At 39.5% G+C, this 20248-nt stretch overlaps 1 protein-coding gene across 6 annotated transcripts in view; it reads left to right on the top strand.

Annotated features, from left to right (window-relative positions):
* LOC122563716 (disks large-associated protein 2) overlaps positions 1-20248 on the top strand; it is a 706137-nt gene that overhangs the window by 539847 nt on the left and 146042 nt on the right. For all 6 annotated transcript variants that reach the window (XM_087976892.1, XM_043717840.2, XM_087976893.1 and 3 more), the window contains one exon: positions 18313-19401. In XM_087976892.1, the coding sequence (XP_087833018.1) occupies positions 18379-19401 (1023 nt within the window). In that variant the 5' untranslated portion in view covers positions 18313-18378. The remainder of the gene's footprint in view (positions 1-18312; positions 19402-20248) is intronic.

Below are 20248 nucleotides of genomic sequence, written 5' to 3'. Positions count from 1 at the left end.
TCCTAGGACAAGGGAAACAAGGACATGCAAGAGAATTTTTAGAAGCATAGCATTCTAACCAGAACTCCATCAATAAATACACCAATTTAGATCCTACTACCTTCCCTTGAAAAAAAGAACCGGAAATGACATTACTCATCTTAAGACCTATAAATAAAGAGGCAGGGCATACCACTATAGACTCTCACTGATGATGTTACCTAGTATGGTGATGAAACGTCTGAAAACAAATCTTCCATCTCAGTGAGCTAACTTACATACTTATCATCAACCTGAGGTACAAATCTTCTCAAAAATCACTAATTATAACAACAATCAGCTCTCCATGCAAGTTAGCAGAGCTTCATGAAATCAATGTGGAATAAATAAAATGATCTGAACTGAAATTAGAATTTTATCAAAAACGTTGAAGCTAGACCACACAATCACATATAGAAAGGCCCTTATCTGCTGTTATGATTTATTCCTATGTAATGAGTTTCACATATTGGAGATGAAATTTGCATTTCAAGGAACTGCTTTTGGCAGAACAGAAGAAATGGATTTGTGACTGTAGAATTGATAAAAGCTCTCTGTCTGTTGCTTGGGAGCGGCAAATCATCCTTTGATAACACAATTTGGAGAGAAACATCCAAACACAAGAGATCTACAGAATTCACTACTGTTGTTCTTATAAGACACTGTTAACCATCCGTGGTCTTAGGTTAAAACCTTTGACCTCAAGCACACTCTGGGGCATAAAACTGTATATTTTTCTTGTGTTACTTTTGTACCATGTGTCTGTACGTGTGGGCTTTACATTGTGATTTCATTGTTTCTTGTGGTTCCCAAACAATAAAATTGTTCTTTTTCTCTCTTAAGAATGAGTTGCAATTGGCTCATTAAGGTTTCTGGTGAAACAGTTAAGTATATTTTAATTGGAGTGTGGTACAGCACTAGAACAGAATTTAAACATTTTTTGCAGCCAGCGGAGGTGGATGTAAACCATCATAGCTTAGCTCATTCATTTTCTTACGGGGAGTCTCACTAGTGTATTCTACAGTTCCAATAATGATTAGGCGCAAGAGAGATTTTTATTTTCCCTTCCTAATCCACAGAGACTGAGTCCAATTGTATCAATTTAAATGCTGCCTTACTAGAGATTGTCCGGTAGAACAAAGACTCGAGATTAAACCTATGAGAGCTGGTTCTGTCTGCTTCACTGCTTTCCGTTATTAATTAATGGGTATGTTTTAAAAAAAGTAGAGCTTTCTCCAGCCAATTTGTTTTTGTAATGAATATTATACAGTGGAAGCATTAAAAATCATGTGGTGCACATAACTGACTACCATGGCAACTACATACCGTGGCAAAGAAAGGCTCAGTGTCTTATCCGGATTTGATTTTGGATTCATCCTTGCTTCTCTTGTTGGTGTTATCATTCTTACATCCAGATTCTGGTGTTACATATGCCAAGCCTTGTCTCTGCATTTACTTGGAAGTCTTACATGAGGAGGCAGCATTGGGGAAATGAAAATAAGTGTGAATGGGTCCTAATAGAAAAGTCTTAATTTGGCAACATACCTGGAGCTCATCCTGAGAGAATAGCTGCTTAGGAGAAGGGGTGGGGGGAGACTTTGTTCATCACAATTATTTATCACGGTGGTCTCTGCATTCTGATAAAAGCCACCTGATGGAAGGGGGAGAATTGTAATTTTGAGCATCATAGAACTTTAGAGGGAAGCCATGCCCAAAAGACTGATGTAATGCCTGCTTTTGTTTTAAATTTAAAATTGAATTTCTTTTTTTCCTTCATTTTCTCCACAACTCCCTTTTGAAGGAGTGAAGTTGTCCTTGAATTTTGTTCCCTGGGCCTCTGATATCTTGAACATTCTCCAAAAAAGAAATATAGTTTCCCTACATATACTAGAATAGTGTGTGGCAGGAAGCTGTTTATCACTCATTGAGGGCACCAAACCAGACTGTGTCTGTGGAGGTGGCATTTCATAACAAACAAGAATCTAAATCCCTGGTGCCTTGCAACTTCCTCATCTGAAAATTCAAGTTTAGTGACAGCCCTTGTTAAAAATGTTCTTGAGCTGGACCACGGGTCTTTCTTGCTGCTGCTGCTGATGTCTCCATTACTTTACCCTTTGAACTGATTTGGAGAACTAAAAACCATTGCTAATTTATGCTTCAAATATCTATTCCTGATGCACAGATAGCCGGCTGTAACTGCCCTGCTGCTGAAATCGCTCGGGGACATTGTATAGGTGGGACGTTAAACATTTCTCACGTTGCCTGCAAATTACATAAAGCATCCTCATTGTCATCTATATGTGCAGATACATTCCTAATCAGCGGGCGTCTGCTGATTTACCACCCATTGAGAATACACACCTCGTTCATTAAGTCTTAATATCAACCCAAATTTGCAGTGTTGCCTGGGTACTCAGGAAAGCACAATTTCACAGCATTCTGTTGGATTAAATTGTCAAGGATGAATACTGATTGCAGATAGTGTACAGAGAGCGTGGCACAGAGCTTTCTTCCCCTTCTAAATAATCATTTTTTTAATGACGCTCTTTAAACCTGAGCAGTCTTATACAGCATGGCCTTGTGAGCTGAAAGGAGCTCGAGACTAGTAGTGGGATTAATTACCTTCTCAGGGATCTCCTGAGCAGTGTAATCTGCTGTAGCTGATTGCAAACTGCTCACATTACCTCCATCCACACATCAGCTGTGTTCCTGCAAATGTAAGCAGCTCCTGCCTTCTCATTCATTCAAGTCGAGGGGAATTTATTCAACCTTTTTTTTGCGTGAAGTTGTGTTTTATTTTCAAACTGCAAAGGATTTGCATTCACGTTGCCAACATTGCGAGGTTGAGAGCGCTGCCTAGTTAATGGTGAAATGCTATCACAGCATTGAACAGGAAGGGTGAGTACAGGAACAAAGTGATGGGCAAGATAAATAGCTCAGCCATTTTGTACATCTCAAACTTGTAATTTTGTTCATGAGAATTGGTTTTGTCAGGCTGGAAAATGTGACATTTCTCAGCTTCACGTACACACACAAAAAGCAGCTTTTGCATGGCATCTCTCAAAGGTTTGTGGCATGGGAATGTGTTTTGTGTCATGGGAATATAGATCTGTGGTAGTTGATTCCATATAAAAGCAAAAGAATCATTAAAATATTATACTTTTCTAACTTAGTGCTAAAAGAATGTGATTTCATGAATCTAGTTAAGTGAATTTATATCCCATCTTGTATCACTGGACCTCTACACCATTTGTTGCCCAGTGCCTATAAGGGATATAATTGTGACAAAATTAGTTTTGTTACTTCTATTTTGTTTAAGCTCATGTGAAGCACAACCACTAGCACAGACCAACTGGACAGAATGACCTACTGTTGTGCTGGCAAGTTCAGGATCATATATAATTTATGGGGAGGAGATGGCCAAGTGTTATTATCATTAGACTATTAATCGAAAAAATCAGCTAATATTCTGGGGACCAGGTTCACATCCCACCACAGCAGATAATAGAATTTGAGTTCAATAAAGAATAAGGAATTAAGGGTCTAATGATGACCATGAAGCCAATGTCGATTGTTGGAAAACCCATCTGGTTCACTGTTGTCCTTTGGGGAAAGAAATCTGTCATCGTTATCTGGTCTGGCCTACATATAACTCCAGACCCATATCAAAGTGGTTAACTCTTAACTGCTCTCTGAGCAATTAGGAATGGGCAATAAACACTGGCTGAGCTAGTGAGTGCATTGAAAGAGAAAATAATAATTGTGAAAGCCTGCATTCAGGTGTCACTTGACAACTGGGAAATGTGAAGACAATGTTGGCTGTACTAAAGCATTGCACTTCTGTCACCTTCAGGCAGTGGGGTAGATCAGGCTCTGTGTAATCATGGAAAATTGGTGATTCTGAGTCAATATTAGAATGATGTTGGAAATACACAGCAGGTCAGGCAGCATCCGAGGAGCAGGAAAATCGATGTTCGGGCAGGAGGCCCTCAAGGGCTCCTGCCCAAAACGTCGATTTTCCTGCTCCTTGGATGCTGCCTGACCTGCTGTGCATTTCCAGCACCACTCTAATCTTGACTCTAATCTCCAGCATCTGCAGTCCTCACTTTCGCCCTATTCTGAGTCAGCAGCCTAATTTACACCTCTCATGATTTTTATATCCACTGAACTCAAGATCACAGTACTCTCCAGTGCACTGTGATATGATATCGGATACATCATCACTCTTGTCTCTGATGTAAAGCCAGATGAGAATAGTTAGATGAAAAGCCTACCCCAGTAGCAGTAATGATTGATACAAGGTCAGACTATAAAACTTGAACATGGAGTGAACTTTCTTTTTGAATAAATGATGTAAAGCCAGCTGGGAATACTTAGTAACTATCCCAACTGGTATGAATAATGAATGATGCATGGGCAGATTATTAAACATGAACAAAAAGTGAACTTTTTTTAACTACTTGTTTAATATAAATAAAATATTGCATCTAGGTTCCTGGACTGTCACCAGCAACCGTTTCAACTTTAGAAATGTTTTTATAAAATAAATTAGCTGGCACTCATATTTCTGGCAGCATGCTTGTCACCTCAGCGCTGAAGGTACCAGATTTTCACGAGAAGCAGAATTAAATGGCCATGGATTGTGGCAACAAAACAGTTTTTGCTCTATCTTCCTCGATATATATGATGATAAATCACTCATCATCTTCATCTTCACAAATTACTGTTACCAACAGCCCTGGATGCCAAATTCTTTTGTTTTTTTTTCTTCTGGGCTGCAGATGAAAATAATTAGGCAATGGTCAGATTCACATTCTCTTCGAAACTAAATAATGCGGGTCACAAAATTGTCAGGCCAACACTGAGCATTCAAGGTAGCCTTTGTCATACACAGTCAATGATTTGCCAGTCATAGCCTGGACAACTACCAGGATCAATTTTGGTGTGTTATAGCCCTCTCCATCTTACCTGAACTTAGTGGGTTTCTCGTGATATTTGCATGAAACACCATTTTGGTAAAATTTTCCAGAATTTATTATTATCCAAGATGGTGAAAATTTCATTGACAGTGAAGCCAAAACAGTAGAAGAAAACCTTTAAATGCCAGCTGTATCCTTATTTTCAAGTTTTTTTGAGAAAGTGTTTGTCATCTGCATTTCTTTTAACAGAACTCAGAGTTAACTAAATTCAGTGGTATGAACTGAATTTCTGCTGGCCAGAAGAAACCTGCCCCACTTACTGTGCATATTGTCAATCTCACTCAAGATAAATTGTGAAATATTTGGTGCTGGTCCAGTAAGCAAAACTAAAGAGCTGATCATTGACTTCAGGAAGCAAGGAGGAAGGCACAGTCCTATCTACATCAATGGAGCTGAGATGAAGATGGTCCAAAGCATCAAGTTCCTAGGAGTGTACATCACCAACAATCTGTCCTTGATCACCCACATTGATGGTATGGTCAAGAAGGCACAATAGCGCTTTTACTTCCTCAGGAGGCCATGGAAATCCGGCATGTCCATAAGGACTCTCACCAACTTTTGTTGATGCACGATAGAAATCATTCTATCTGGATGCATCCCGGCTTGATACAGCGACTGCTCTGCCCAGACTGTAAGAAACTACAGAGAGTTGTGAACACAGCCCAGTACATCATGCAAGCCAATCTACCATCCATTGACTCCTTGGAAAAGCAGCCAACATCATCAAAGGTCCCTCCCACCCTGGTTATAATCTCTTCCAAGCTCTTCTGTCAGGCAGAAGATACAAAACAGTCAATTCCTAGATAGCTTTGGAAGCTGAGATTAGCATTGCTGTACTTAGCATCTAAAAACCTGTTGGGGGATTGTGCTGCCTGAGGCCCTTCAGTCTACTGCTTGCCCTAAACACGAGTATGCTATAATGGAGAGAATAATTGCACATGTCTCATGTGCCCTTCAGAGGATATGTGTATGGGACCTAACATTCAGACAAGAAATGGGAGATTTTCCAGTTGGGATGAGTTGGTTTGCCCATCTGACTAATTGATGCATGCATTTCAAATGTACTTCATTGGCTGTTGAGTGTGTCCTGGGGTCGTGAAAAGCACTATCTAACAGCAGATCTTTCTTTGAACCCTTACTGAATTTGCTGCTGTGTCTAGTGTGCATGAGCTCACTCCCCTTGCTGTGCCTGGATTCAGAAGTTTGTTATGAGGAATCGGGCAGATACTTGTTGCCTTTGCAGGAGCACCAAAAGGATACAGTCACTTGAGCAAGAATTGCTCATTTTGGATGTGGAATCTTTCAGATTTTGTCATGGTTGCTCAGGTGTCTGGCAAAACCCTGAGACTAGCACGATAAATGTGGTAGCTGAAAAACTTGCCCTAGTGATGGAACAGAGCTTTCAGACTTCCTATTGGATGACCGGAGACAGAGCAGTGGAGCTGCTTAGTGAAGAAGATGGTACTGTTGGTCACTAATCTACCATGTCCATAATATTGTAACATGACTGGAAGGAGGGAGAAGAGGAGAATTTGACAAAGTAGCTGAGTGCTATTGGCATTGGCATTGACATCTGACCCTGCTTTCTCTTCATTCATTCATGGGGTATGGGTATTGTGTATCCTTAACTGTCCTTGGATGTGGTGGTGAATCTGCCTTCATGAACTGCTGCAGTCCTCCTCTCTTGCAGAATCTAACCTTCCACACTGTCATGCCACATTAGAGTTGGTTGGAAGTTGGCAGAGGATGTGCACACCTCCAGCATCTCGTGACTTGACTTTTCTCCACCCTTCTGTTGTGCATTGTCTTCCTCAGAAAGGACAAATTAAAGGATATTTGTTTCAATATATGGACAACCTCAAATTATCCAGAATGCCTGGTGCACTCTCATTGAGACCAACCATTCTCTAACGTAAACGCTTTGCGAAAGCTTTCAGGCCTATCTCTCTGAACAATGTTCTTAGACATATTGGCCATGATCTGAGTTATCCGATTGCCAAATATGAGATGTATTTGTTTTCCTATGCAGGTCATATCAGAGCCTCATGATCCTTGCCCCATACATTTCCTATTCTCATAATTTTATCAATTGTTAAAAATTTCGGTGCTAGTCTCCCACTAAAGCAAGTAATTCATGATAGCCTTGGGATCCAATTAGTTTATCTGAGAAGCAAAACTCTCTTGTTTGATCTTTAATCAGGTCTCAATTCCATTAAGGTTTTCTTTACAAAAGTTGTACATATAGAGCATTGAATTTTCACTTCTGTCATCTGATAGTTATATGTGAAACATTTCATGGACTATAATGGTTTTCAACAATGAAGACACATGGACATAAATTAGCTGCACTGGTCACCTGACCACATTGAAGGAAGTTTCATTAGACCTATGTGAAATAAACAAACTGTCAGCACTGAAATTATTCTTCTTATCTTAAGCCATCAGAAGCAGGCAACTGAGTCAGCATCAAAAACTTTGCAACTCCTGTTTTATTTATGCATGTATGTAATTCCACATATTGGAGATGGAATGCTCACCTGCTGACTCTGAAAGACAATGGGTCCCATTTGAGAGAGTTCCGCATTTCTGACAGGGGATTCTGATCAGGATTAGGGTCCGAGGTGGATTAGGGTGCCACATGGTGTGGGGGATAGGGTGAATGATGGGTAGGAAGTATGGTGCCAGGGTGGAAAGTGGGGAGGAGGCCAGGGACATGATGCAGTGTTAAGGGTAGATCAGAGTGGTTGCGAAATAGAAGATCCAGTGCTGGCAGGGGAGGGATGGGTATCTGGGTGTCACCAGGGGAAGCAAGGTGGTGGTGAGGAGTGTATTCACATCACGGGGAAATGTTTGCTGAAGAGTCAAATCGGGACCAAAGCAGAGCCAGGGGCAGCAGGTCCAAAGCAGTGGAAAGGAGGTCCAAAATGTGGGGGGGAAAGGGTGTTGGGGCTGGAGCATGGTGGGAATGTTGGGTTGTGGTGGGGGGGGAGAGATTGGGTTGTCAGGTCAGGGTTTGGAGAGGGCAGAGGGGGTGTGATCTGGGGAGCTGTAATTGAAGATATATCAAGTAAGTACAGGGTCAGTTGAATAATTACTCAGGAATAACAATGTGTATTCAATAGACTAACATTTCCTAGGTAACTATTGACTTAATTTTATCCAGACCCCTCCCAATGTTCCGATTTAAATGGGTACCTTTGAATGGTTTTAGTCATCCAGGAATCTCCCAGCAGAAGTTTCAATTTCCTGGTCAGTTCCTTTAGAAGCTGCCACAATGGGGCTTCCACAGGAATCCACAACCCCATCTACAGTGGAATGACAAGTAAGTGAAAATGAAATTACCATAGTCCTAGAGGGCTCTCTCAGCTGGTGGTGAGGTTAACCTGAGGGTCACCATAGCTCAAGTGAAGGGAGAAGCTGAGCAGATGGTACCTTCATGGTAGCATCAGCTGGTGCAGGGTTTGAACTTGTGCTGTTGGCGTTACTCTGTATTGCAAACCAGCCATCCAGCCAACTGAACTAACTGACTCCCAGACAGTACACTGCACTCCCAGACTGTCTGACCAACAGAAATCATGGTCTTGCTCATTTGAATTTCTCCCACAGTTCACAGCTCTCCAGCTAGCAAGTGGGACCCCTGTGACCTCTATTAAATACTGCATGTGGGATGCATAGTGTCTCAGCAAACATTTGTTCATCACTGCAGCCAGTAAATGACTGACTGTCTGTGTGGAGTTTGCATATACTCCCTGTCTCTGCGTAGGTTTCCTCTGGGTGTTCTGGTTTCTCCCACAGTCCAAAGCTATGTAGGTTAGGTAGATTGGCCATGCTGATTTACCCATAGTGTCCAGGAATGTGCAGGCTAGGTGGATTAGCCATGGGAAATACACATATAGGGTGGGTCTGTTGGGATGCCTTTTGGAGGTTCAGTGTGGACTGAATAGGTTGAATGGCCTGTGAAAATCTACTCAAAAGATATTTTGGCCCTTGCAAGTTGATGGTTTCGATAGCCAAAGCAGGGACTGGGCAGTGAAAATAGAAGGATGGACAGTCAGAAGCTCAGGCTTGAAATGTGACACTAAGACTGTGGACAGTCCCGTTCAGTGTGTGACAATTGTCTCTGTAATGGCGACCATGAAACTATTATCAACTGTCATAAAATCACATCAGTTTCATCCCCCCCCCACTTCTTCAGGGAACAGAATTTGGCCTACATGTGACAGCAATGCAGTTGATTCTGAACTGCCCTCTCAAATTGCCTAACAAGCCCCTCAAGGTCAAGGCATTTAGACATGGACAATACAGACTGACCTTGCCAGTGACACCCACATCCCATGAAAGAGAACATTTGTTCTGCTATTATACATAATGTTTTTAAAATGCAAATCTTGATAAATGAACTTTTCGACATTTATGCTAGTTAAGTGGCTCATTAGGTGCTTGAGAAATCTTACAGGATCATTATCACAGGTGCATCGTGACTAGGTGACAATTTTTTTTTATTCCCACTGATGATGTGTGATTCGCAAGAACTACATGCTTTAAAAGTTTGAATTCCTGTAATATTAATAAGTTCTGAAGAAAAATGGGTTGCTTGCTATTCTTTTGAACAGGTGAAAGCATAAACTATTATGATGTCCAGAGTTGATGTTTTTGACAAAGCCCAGAATGGATTATTGGATCTTATTAAGTGTACAATGTTGAATTGAATATTATCTAACATCAGCATTTGTACCTTTGTGAAATGAGGGTCCCAGTTGTAACAGGGAGGTGGGGAAGATGCAAAGGAACCCCATTGAGGGAAGAAAGCATAGTAAGGACAGACTCTATGGGCTTCCCAATCTACATGGCAGAAGTCATTGAATATTTTCAAGCAGATTCCTTCCAGTTCATTGCTTGGCCAGGAGTTGAGAAATTCTAAGCAGGCTCCAGATGAACCTTTCTCATCTATTTTTGAGGTGGGGGAGAAGGGAATGATTCAGAGTTAAGACCGAGGGTAGCCAAACAGCTAATCACTTTTAAAAATGTAATTATTTATACATTTCTGAAGTCAAGATTGCACCTCACAGAATATTTGCATCAAGATCCTTTTAAAGATAAAACCTTGCATTCTACAATGCTTTTAACATTCTTTTAACATAAGGTTGTGTAATTAAAGGCATAGTAAATGATTGCAATGGTAATTTATTGTGGTGTTGCTGGCTGAACTATCCTGCTCTTTTTCAAATATTGTCATTTTTTACCTCCAGCTGAGAGAGCACATGGGACCTTATTGTAAACTTACATCTGAAAGTGAGCACTTCCAGCAGTCCAGTACTCCATCAACACCTCAGTGAAGTGACAGTCTGGATCATGTACCCAGATCTTTAATAGAGAGCTTGGATCCAAAGGTCAAATGTTGTTAATGACCTAATGCTGTCGCAGTTTATCAAGCTTTAGTTATCAAATGTTAATTAAATTCTCCCTCATTTAAGTTGCAACATTCATATAACTTTCACTATATGGTACTTCAGTTGATTGTGCACTCTTCACAATGCATTGCTTATATACGGTATCCAGTTATAAGTGTATAATCTCTTTCACCTTCATTCTGCCGCTGTCCAGAAGGCTAATCAGTTAAAGTATTGTGATGTGGCCAACCTTTGGCACATTCTGTGAATAAACATCTATAAACAAGAATAATGAGTGCCTGGAACTATGTAATAGTTCAGGACTGTTACTGTGAATTTGCCAGGAACCATGCAAGGTGAAAGATAATCCAATAAATGCCTGCTGCTGATCTTCTCTGTTTATTTAATTCTTCTATTGGGGCCTTTTTTCATTTCCCTCTCCCTGCTTATTGGATAATAACCAGCTAGCAGTGATTTTACAAAGTGATCATTCAGGCAGCGGATTCTGTCAATGTAACAAACTGTGAAACTTGAGTGGTTTATGAATGACAAATTCAGTAGTTACCTTCAAGTGAGTACAGTAATTGTGATACACATTGAATGACAGAAATAATGTAAAATAACACAGAAAACATAGAAGTGCCAAGACCTTTTCAATCCTTTATATTCTCCTTGAGTTTAAAAACATGTAATGCACAATAACCATGAAATACTCTAAACCCTACAATAAGCAGAAACACATTGCAGTAAGTTAAAAACAAGACTAAATAATATAAATATGTAAGTATACTAACATAATAATACTCTGTCATGAGATCTTTTACATTCATCTGAAAAGACATATAGGCTTTGGTATGATCACTTATTTGAAAGACAGCACTTCCAACACCTCCTTTAGACCATAGTGAAGTAACAGTCTAGATTAGTGTGCCCAAGTATGTAAAAGGTGTTTGGCTGCAAAGGTGATATTACAATTTAACATAATAATATATGGGGTGGCATGGTGTCTCTGGGGTTAGCACTGCTGCCTCACAGCATCAGGATCCCAGGTTCGATTCCAGCCTCAGGTGACTGTCTCTGTGGGGTTTACACTCCAACAAACCAAAGATGTGCAGGTTAGGGTGGTTTGGCAATGCTACATTGTCCATAGTGTCCAAGGATGTGCAGGTTAGGTGGATTGGCCATGTTAAATTGTCCATAGTGTCCAGGGATGTGCAGGTTAGGTGGACTAACCATTAGTCTTGGAAAATGCAGGGTTACAGAGATTGGAAGGGTGAGGGGTTGAGTCTGGATGGAATGTTCTTTAGAGAGTCAGTGTGGACTTAATGGGTGAATGGCCTGTTTCCACACTTTAGGGATTCTAAGATTCTTTGAATATAATGTCATTAAACATGTTAGTTTATGTTAGTGTAACATACTTTATGTTAGTGTAATATATAGTGACTATATTTTATGTGAGGACAGTATAATGCAAAATGTATTTTGTTTAAAATAAACTGTTCACTCAAATATTGAAAGGAAATTTCAGACAAAACCATTAAACTCACAGTTATTCAAATCACAAATAGTAAAGTTTAAGCTCAATTGAATCTTATGTTTTACTTTCACAAAATCAATCTGGATTATTGAAAAAAAACCTGGCCTAAAGGCGATCATGTAATTGTTGATTGTCATAAAAATCCATCTGATTCACTACTGTTCTTCAGAGAACAAAATCTACCATCTTTACCTGGTGTGATCTCCATGTGTTTCCACACCCCACAGCAATGTAGTTGACTCTGAGCTGTCCTCTGGGCAGTCAGAGATGAACAAGAAATACTGGCCTAGCCAGCAACACTCTAAAAGTATTCTTCTTAAAGTCATGTTGAATTTCCTTTAGGTAGAGCAGTTCTTGAGCTATGAGGAAGTCATCTTAATGTTTTTGCTGTTCACTCCTGTTAAATTATTTGTTCTTTAGCTGTTTCCCTGCACCACTTTGCGTGTCTTTGAAACACCTTTAAAAATAACAATGATTAAATAGGTCTTGAGTTACAATCCATTATTATTAATTAATTATGACACACCTCACAACTGTAAACTGAGGGGATGTTCCTAGTGATCTCAGAGTTCAAGATTTATTGGAAAGGAGTCCTTCAGCATTTTTTGTTGAGATCAGGAATCACTGATGCAGTAATAACCCTCTATTGTTGCACATTCACATAGTCTTCAGGTAGGTACAGAAGACATACTTCCCTTAAATCTCTCCAGAAGGAACTTACTACTCGTCCAATATCAAATGGTTCTTAAATGATTGCACAATTTGTGTGGAGACTGTTTTAGGCCTTGTCAAAAAGCAAGAGGACTTTGGTTAAACTTTCACAATCTAACTATCCAGATCTTAGAATGTATTGAATTATTTGAATTTTCAAGGTTATCTTTTGTCCAGCCTGTCCCCATCTTCCCAAAGGCTTTAACATTTGCTGGTGACAGCAAGCCTATAGTAAATTGCTTGAATATAATCATAGAATCATGCAGCACATTTGAGGCTCATTCACAGTATCGTACCTTGTAGGAATTATCTAATTAATCTCACTTTGATTCCCAGCCATAATCATTCTACACATGCAAGCATAGGCCTGACTGGCAGATTGTTTGACCGCAGGGCCATTGTGACAGGGACCAATTCCTGTCCTTCTCTTCATGATACACTTTCCTTCAAGAATCATTATTGAAGAGAATATAGCAAAATGCACCTTGATTGATGTGACCCACCAACATCATTGGACATAGAATGCAATTCAGCAAACATCAAGGGTTGACATTTGAACCGGTCCCTTCAGGTTCAGTATTGGAATCATAAAATTCGGACAGTGTGGAAGAAGGCCATTCAGTCCATCAAGCCCACACTGCCACTCTGAAGAGCATCCCACCCAGACCCACTCCACCACTGTAATCATGCATTTCACATGGCTAATCCACCTAACGTATATGACCCTGGACACTTTGGGCAATTTAGCATGGCCAATCCCCCTCATTTGCGCAACTTTGGACTGTGGGAGAAAACCGGAGAACCATGATGAAACCCACGCAGATACAGGGAGAGTATGCAAACTCCACACAGACAGTCGCCTGAGGGTGGAATCAAACCCAGGTCCCTCGAGCTGTGAGGCAGCATTGCTAATCACTGAGCCACCTTGCCTCATGTTTGAGTGTCGCAGCGGTTGCTACTTTTGCTCATTGAGGCTTCTTTTCTTTTTTTAAAGCACGTACTTCTGTTGAAAGAAAGTTGTTTTTATTATATGTTGCAAATGTCTCTCTTCTGTCTTGAATGAATAAACTCAAATATCAGTCACACTCTTGTTATGATCCAAACTGATGGTTCTACAAGAAATGTCAGATTTCTGAATGAACACTGGCCTGAAAGGTCACACATTTTCTCCAGTTGGTTTGCATGGTGCTTAGTTATTGAAACAGATTCACAAGGTTGCAGATGTTCTTTAATGACAGAACATAAGTGTATTACAAAAGTGAAAGAAAGCAAATGAATGAAATTACTACATGTATGTAAAACAGTTGGCGATATCTTAACACAAACATTAAACACTGTTTCATCTCATTTCCCAACACTATCTGTAGCAGAGACTCAGATCCATTGAAATTATTCTCTTAGCTCATCTCCAAGTTTGTTCTTTTAACTGATTCCTATTAGTTTCTCTTTCTCAGTAGAGACAACTTTACAATTGCTCCAGGTCTAACAGCATTAACCTTTACACTTTTGATGGCCTAAACTATTTCAGTTTGAACAAGCTGAAAATTATTGTCTTAAGCTTCTAAGCCAGAAGAGTTTAACAAATGAGGAGAAAGGAACACTGCCTGTTGCGGTGCTGGTTTCCCCTGTATTGAAACTTACTGAGAGAGAAAATAAAATCTTGCTTCTGAACTTCAGTCTTGATTCTTCTCAACTAAACTTTTGGTGTTTTTTTTAATTGAACTGAAAATAAAACTTAATGTTTTACCCTACCTGTCATAAACCAAACTGTAAAGATATCTTATTCCATTTTTTCCAAGTGTTTTCCCAATTCCTCTTAGAATAAGGTAATTTATGCCACTATTCCAGAATTAGTTTCTGATTTTTAAAACAGTAATCCTTCACATCACTAACCCATCTCCATTTAGTTTTCTTTTAGCAATTTAGTTACAAAATAACAATAATATATTTTGTTTAGACAACATAGTGTGTTTAGACAACATCTTTATCAGCTCGAGCATGTCTGTTATAAAAAAAAAGAGAAGGAGCCAGTACGAATTGAGAAGATTGAAAAAGTGTGGGTCAAGAATTCTGGGCTTATAAACAGCAGTTTTAATGCAAGATATTTTTGTTAGAATTTATGTCATGGAAGAATAAAAATGCGTATTGCAGACTTGTCATCTTATTACGTAGTATTTTGAAATCCTGATCCAAGCACAATCCATCTTGTTTAACTCATTATGTATCTTGCAAATTCTGCTGTATTCGTCCATATTCTGACACATAAAAAAAATCGTAACTTCTAAGATCACCTTGTCAAGTTTTTGTGCCTTGTTCACTAATAGCAATCGCTGTGTTTCATAAAATGCTGAATGTGCAGTAAAACTGAGCTTGGAATAAAATCAAATCCATAAAATGCCTAGAGGAGAAGTTACTTTTGACGATATCATTAAGATTAAAACAAAGACTTGAATCTCATGATGTGCCTAAGTGCTTCACAGCCAATTAAGTAACTTTGAAGTTGAGGCAGAACTGTAATGTGGGAAAGGCAAGAAGCCAATTTCTACACAGCAAGGTTCCACAAATGACACCAGCTGATTTGTTTCAGTGATGTTGACTGAAGTGTAAGTATTGACTACGACACAAGGGAGAAGCACTTGCTCTTTCATATAATACCATGGATTCATTCACATTCACTTGAAAATCAGACTGGATTGTATTTTTGCAACTCATTCAAAAACCAGCGTTTACAAAAGATCTACACTTTGTTGGTACGGCATTGATGTGTCAATTTATATTTTGCATTTGCACCCTGGAAGAGGACTGGATGTCAAAGGCAAGAATTGAAATACTAACCCTTAGATCAAACTTGAATGATTATTGTACTCTTGGTAACTTCTGACCAGTATTTTACCAAAGGCATTGACACACATGATATAATTTGGTTTGCACGCTCGTTTTTCTTCTCACTGATAGAATGGAAAGGTGAGATAACCTCCCTCCAATTGTCCATCCCATTCTTGAGGATTGGATATGGTGGAGAAGAGTGATCAACCAGGATTGTGAGGACGCAAAGTAAAATGGGAGAGGAAAAGGAGATGGTGGAAGTTGGAATTGAAAGTATATAGTATGATCTGATATTTTTGTCTGTAACAAATTTTTAATTGGTGCTGTCCTCAATAATAGGGTGGAGGATGTGAATTCAACATGTGGAATCACAGCATTCTTATACTCTATTATTTGGTAACACAGTGTGAAATAATGCTGCATTGTCAATCTATCTCAAGATTACCTTCTCAAATGTATTTCACAATTTATTTCACAGTGTAATGGGAGCATGATAAGGAAAGTCCTCTCATCTCGAGTGCAGTTTCCTTGAAGGTCAGCAAGAAGTAGAAAATCTGACTTCTTACCCAAGTTACAGTACCTATACTGGATGTTTGGAAGTGTTACACTCCTTGAATCATGCAATTTTTACTTTTATATCCCATAGCATGAGGACTCCAGAAATCCTCACAGAATATTTTTTATTTTTGAAGCTCTTAATAGTGATATTATAATTATTCATAACTTGAGTTCCTTGTGTGATGTAATATGTGTGATTTATATACATTGTAATTTCATTAGTTTGTATTTGTATTTGTAGATAGTGGCATGTGGGTTTTGGTTTGTGTGTATGAAGTGGTTTAATAATTTTCTCCTTAAGTTTTCAGGAGCCATGTTTTTTTAAAATCCAGTGTGAAAGAGAGAGACATGTACTGGGGTGATAATCAGAATTTGTTTGCATTTTTACAAATATACAGAGTTTTGCAAGCACACAGAGATTGAAGAGCATTAGCTTGCTATCATTTAAAGGATCAGGATTCTTTTTGTGTGTGGAGTGGAACCCCCTAGTTTGGATTTTTGTTAGTATGCAGAGGTCTTGGGTCTGTATTAAATATGTGAAATTAGTTACAGAGTTCCAAATCAGGAGTATTTGGTTCGAACCCTGAAGGGTTAGTTTGATGTTGAGAAAGTCTAAGCTTAGTTATAATGACTATTCAAGAAAGAGGTTACTGAACTCACAAGACCAGGAATTGAAAGCAAAAAAAAAAGATGTTAAACCTGTAGATGTGACAGAGAAAGAAACTCTCTCTAGAGTTTGAGTACAGTAACATGATGGTGTTAAGGTAGATTGGATTGTATTTTGAGAGTGTGTTTTAAAATCTTTTAAATGATATTATATGTAAATGGATCATTTTACCTGACTTTCTTTTGTATAATAAACTTCTGTTTTATTGTTAAAAACCAAATCTTCAGCACTGCATGCTTAGATTTGAGTGAAAGACTCACTTATTAAATTAAGTATCAAGCCAGATTTACAAACATGGAAACAGGAGTAAGCCATCCAGCCCATCAAGCCTGCTATGCCATTTAATATAATCATTACTAATTGAATACTTTAGGTTCTTTTACCCACATTATCCCCATAACCCTTTATGTCATGGATAAATTATCAACCTCTACTTTAAATATTCACAAAACTGAGGTTCTACAACCCTCTAAGTTATGCATTTCAAAGATTCATCACTCTCTGTGTAAAAAAGAAATGCTTCTCATCTCAGTCCTAAATGACATCCCCTTTATTATTAATTGTGCCCCGGTAATAGACTGTTAAATTTGCTATTCTGTGGGAATTAAATTTATTAATTCCTTCTTCACTTTCACAGATTGAAACAAGCTTAGGCAGATCATTAATGTATTAATGGAGTGCTTCTCTGCAGTGGAATACTTGCTATTATCAGCTGTAATTTGGAACAAAACCTTTTCATTGCAATGCTGAAATATGAGAACTTTAATAAATGTAATGATACATACTTCTCCAAAGTTGATACTGTAGGTGAAAATCTTCATTGCCTGGATGATATTTGACAAGGCACTGCTTTCAACAGGATCAATATCAGGGCAGTTCATATAAAATATACACTTCCACCCTAGGAGATAACCATCCAGGCAATAAAGATAAATGCTATGTCCCTAAGCAGATATCTTTCATGGTACTACATAAATTACCAAATTGCAGCCTGACTCAAAAGATCTGCCTCATATCCCTGATGGAAAGATTATAGATTTGAGCTCCAATACAATTTATGCTGACAATTCATTGTCATCCTGAAAGGGTGATACATTGCAAGAGATGATGTTCATCTAAGAAGAGATTAAATCAAAGTTCTGTCCACTTGTCCCAGTGAGTGGACAAAATTCTGACCACAGCATCCACCTCCTGCACCAGTGCTCAAATAACAACAGCCATAGGGTCTGTGCATTATGGACCATATCAGAAATCGAGAGCATATCGCTTGGAAAGCACAGCAGGTCAGGCAGCGTCCGAGGAGCAGGAGAATTGACGTTTCGAGCATAAGCCCTTGATCAGGAAGTGAGACATTAGAAATGTCAAATAAGATATTTGGGACTCCCTATGGTATTGTGTTTGTTGCCTGCTTGATGTATGGTGATATCCCAGCGGGATTACTCACTAAATTTGGACTCGCATATCCCAATTCGAGATGTTAGTGTGAAATCTCAAAAATTATCAGGGTCGAACATTTTGATAAATTCCTGTTAGTTTTATACTGATACTCTTGTCCTGAAGATTCAAAAACCTACATTCCTAATTTTGAAAAAAAGTTTAATTCTGTTTTTGGTTTGCCTCTTACAGATGATAGGGCCAGCTCATCAACACTATCCTGAAGAATAAAGATGGACTCTGGACTGTTTTAACACAATGAAGGGATATAATGGAAGTCGTAGCCAGTCACAGCACTCGTCAGGGCACACTTGCCACTGTATGCCTGAGGATTGCGACTCTTCCCATGATTATTTACATCACAGTCAAGACCCTCGGCAAACTTACATGCTTAGTCCTTCAGATTCCTGTTCAATGGACCATCACTACTGCATGTCCAGGAGTACTATGCCCTCTGAATATCCTGCGGTATCGATGAGCATGACTGAGCAGATGTCCTCCAGTAGTACATTCCCCAGGATGCATCATAACCCACAGTATGAGTCTTGTGACGACTGCATGGCTGCCACCCACACTTCCAGCAAGATCAATCGGCTACCTGCCAACCTGCTGGACCAGTTTGAGAAGCAGTTGCCTCTCCATCACGATGGGTTCCACACACTTCAGTACCAACGGGCAAGTTCCGCTGAGCAGCGGAGTGAGAGTCCCAGCAGGATACGACACCTGGTGCACTCTGTTCAGAAGCTTTTTGCCAAGTCTCACTCCCTGGAAGCCCCTTCAAAGGGAAATGTGAATGGTACAAAGATGGAGGGAAAAGGTGGGGAAAGCCATCATCACCATCAGCATCACCACCAGCACCACCACCAATCTAGGTCAACGAAGAGGAGCAAAAGCAAGGAACGCAAATCTGAATCTAAGCACAGAGCGAAGATCACAGGATGGTGGAGCTCAGACGACAACCTCGACAGTGACAGCAGTTACATGATGGCCACTGGGGCCAGTAGGCACTCTATGGAACAGGCCTCCCAATACTGTACAGAACCCATCGAAAGTGCCTGCAGAGATCTGACCCTGAAGAGTTTAAAAAGCAGCAGTGAAGGGAAATGTTCAGCCTGTGCAGCTATGCCAATGTTGACTGATTCACAACATATGAAAAGAAGTATGTGGTCCACCATGACGGTAAACCAGGCCAGAGAGGCCTATCCTAGCTCGGGTCTGGGCCATGACAAACCTTTAATGCTGCAGGACAAGGCACAGGAGAGGGCTTACCATTATCTTCAGGTAAATGTTACAATGTAATTGTCAATGCTAGCAGTAAGCTAGATGAGCAACACGTCATTGCTTTCCAGCCTTGCATTTCTCATGTGACTTCTCATAAGTTTGCTTTAATTGTCACAAAATGGGAGATAGACTAAATCTGTCATGGCTTTTGGAAACTGCCAGGATCTGAGTTGCAAATCAGTTGCTCCACTTTTTGTGTTACTATGCTCTTTGAAAGTTATCGTTCCCTTCTCAGGTCCCTCTGCTATAATCCATAGTTGAGGTGGGATGATGGCAAATTATGATGAAAATTCCAATTTGAAAGTGAACATGCATTCTTTTTATTTAAACAGTTGTATTTACTCTTTTGAAGTGGAGGTCTCATTACAATTAATGTCTTGCAGAATGTTCCTAGTTAATTGCCATGATTTGACTGTTCATGAATTGAGTTTTAAAAGTACATTTGAAATGCCCATATTATCGGTGTTGTAAATTTATGGATCCATTCAGTTATGAACATTCTTCACCATTCTCTACAATGCACCTTATTTTCTACTGGCTCCAAAAGAGAATACACTGTGAAGGAGTACATGGTGGAGTGATGGTGATGTCACTGGTCTAGTAAGCTATAGGCTCAGGTTAATATCCTGCAGATACAAGCTCAAATACCACAACAGCTGGTGGAATTTAAATTAAGTTAATAAATCCTGGAATGACAACATGTTATTGAGTTTCTGTGAAAACCCATCTGGCTTGCTAATGTCCACAAGGAAGAAAATCTGGTATTCTTACCTGGTCTCTGTGTGATTCCAGACCCACAGCAATGTAGTTGACTCTTAACTGCTCTCTGAAACAGCCTACCAAACCA

The sequence above is a fragment of the Chiloscyllium plagiosum genome, unplaced genomic scaffold (genome assembly GCF_037043375.1).
Source record: "Chiloscyllium plagiosum isolate Xiang-an unplaced genomic scaffold, Cpla_swu_hap1 HiC_scaffold_30, whole genome shotgun sequence".
Taxonomy (NCBI): Eukaryota; Metazoa; Chordata; class Chondrichthyes; order Orectolobiformes; family Hemiscylliidae; genus Chiloscyllium; species Chiloscyllium plagiosum.
This window is presented reverse-complemented; position numbering and strand designations above follow the sequence as displayed.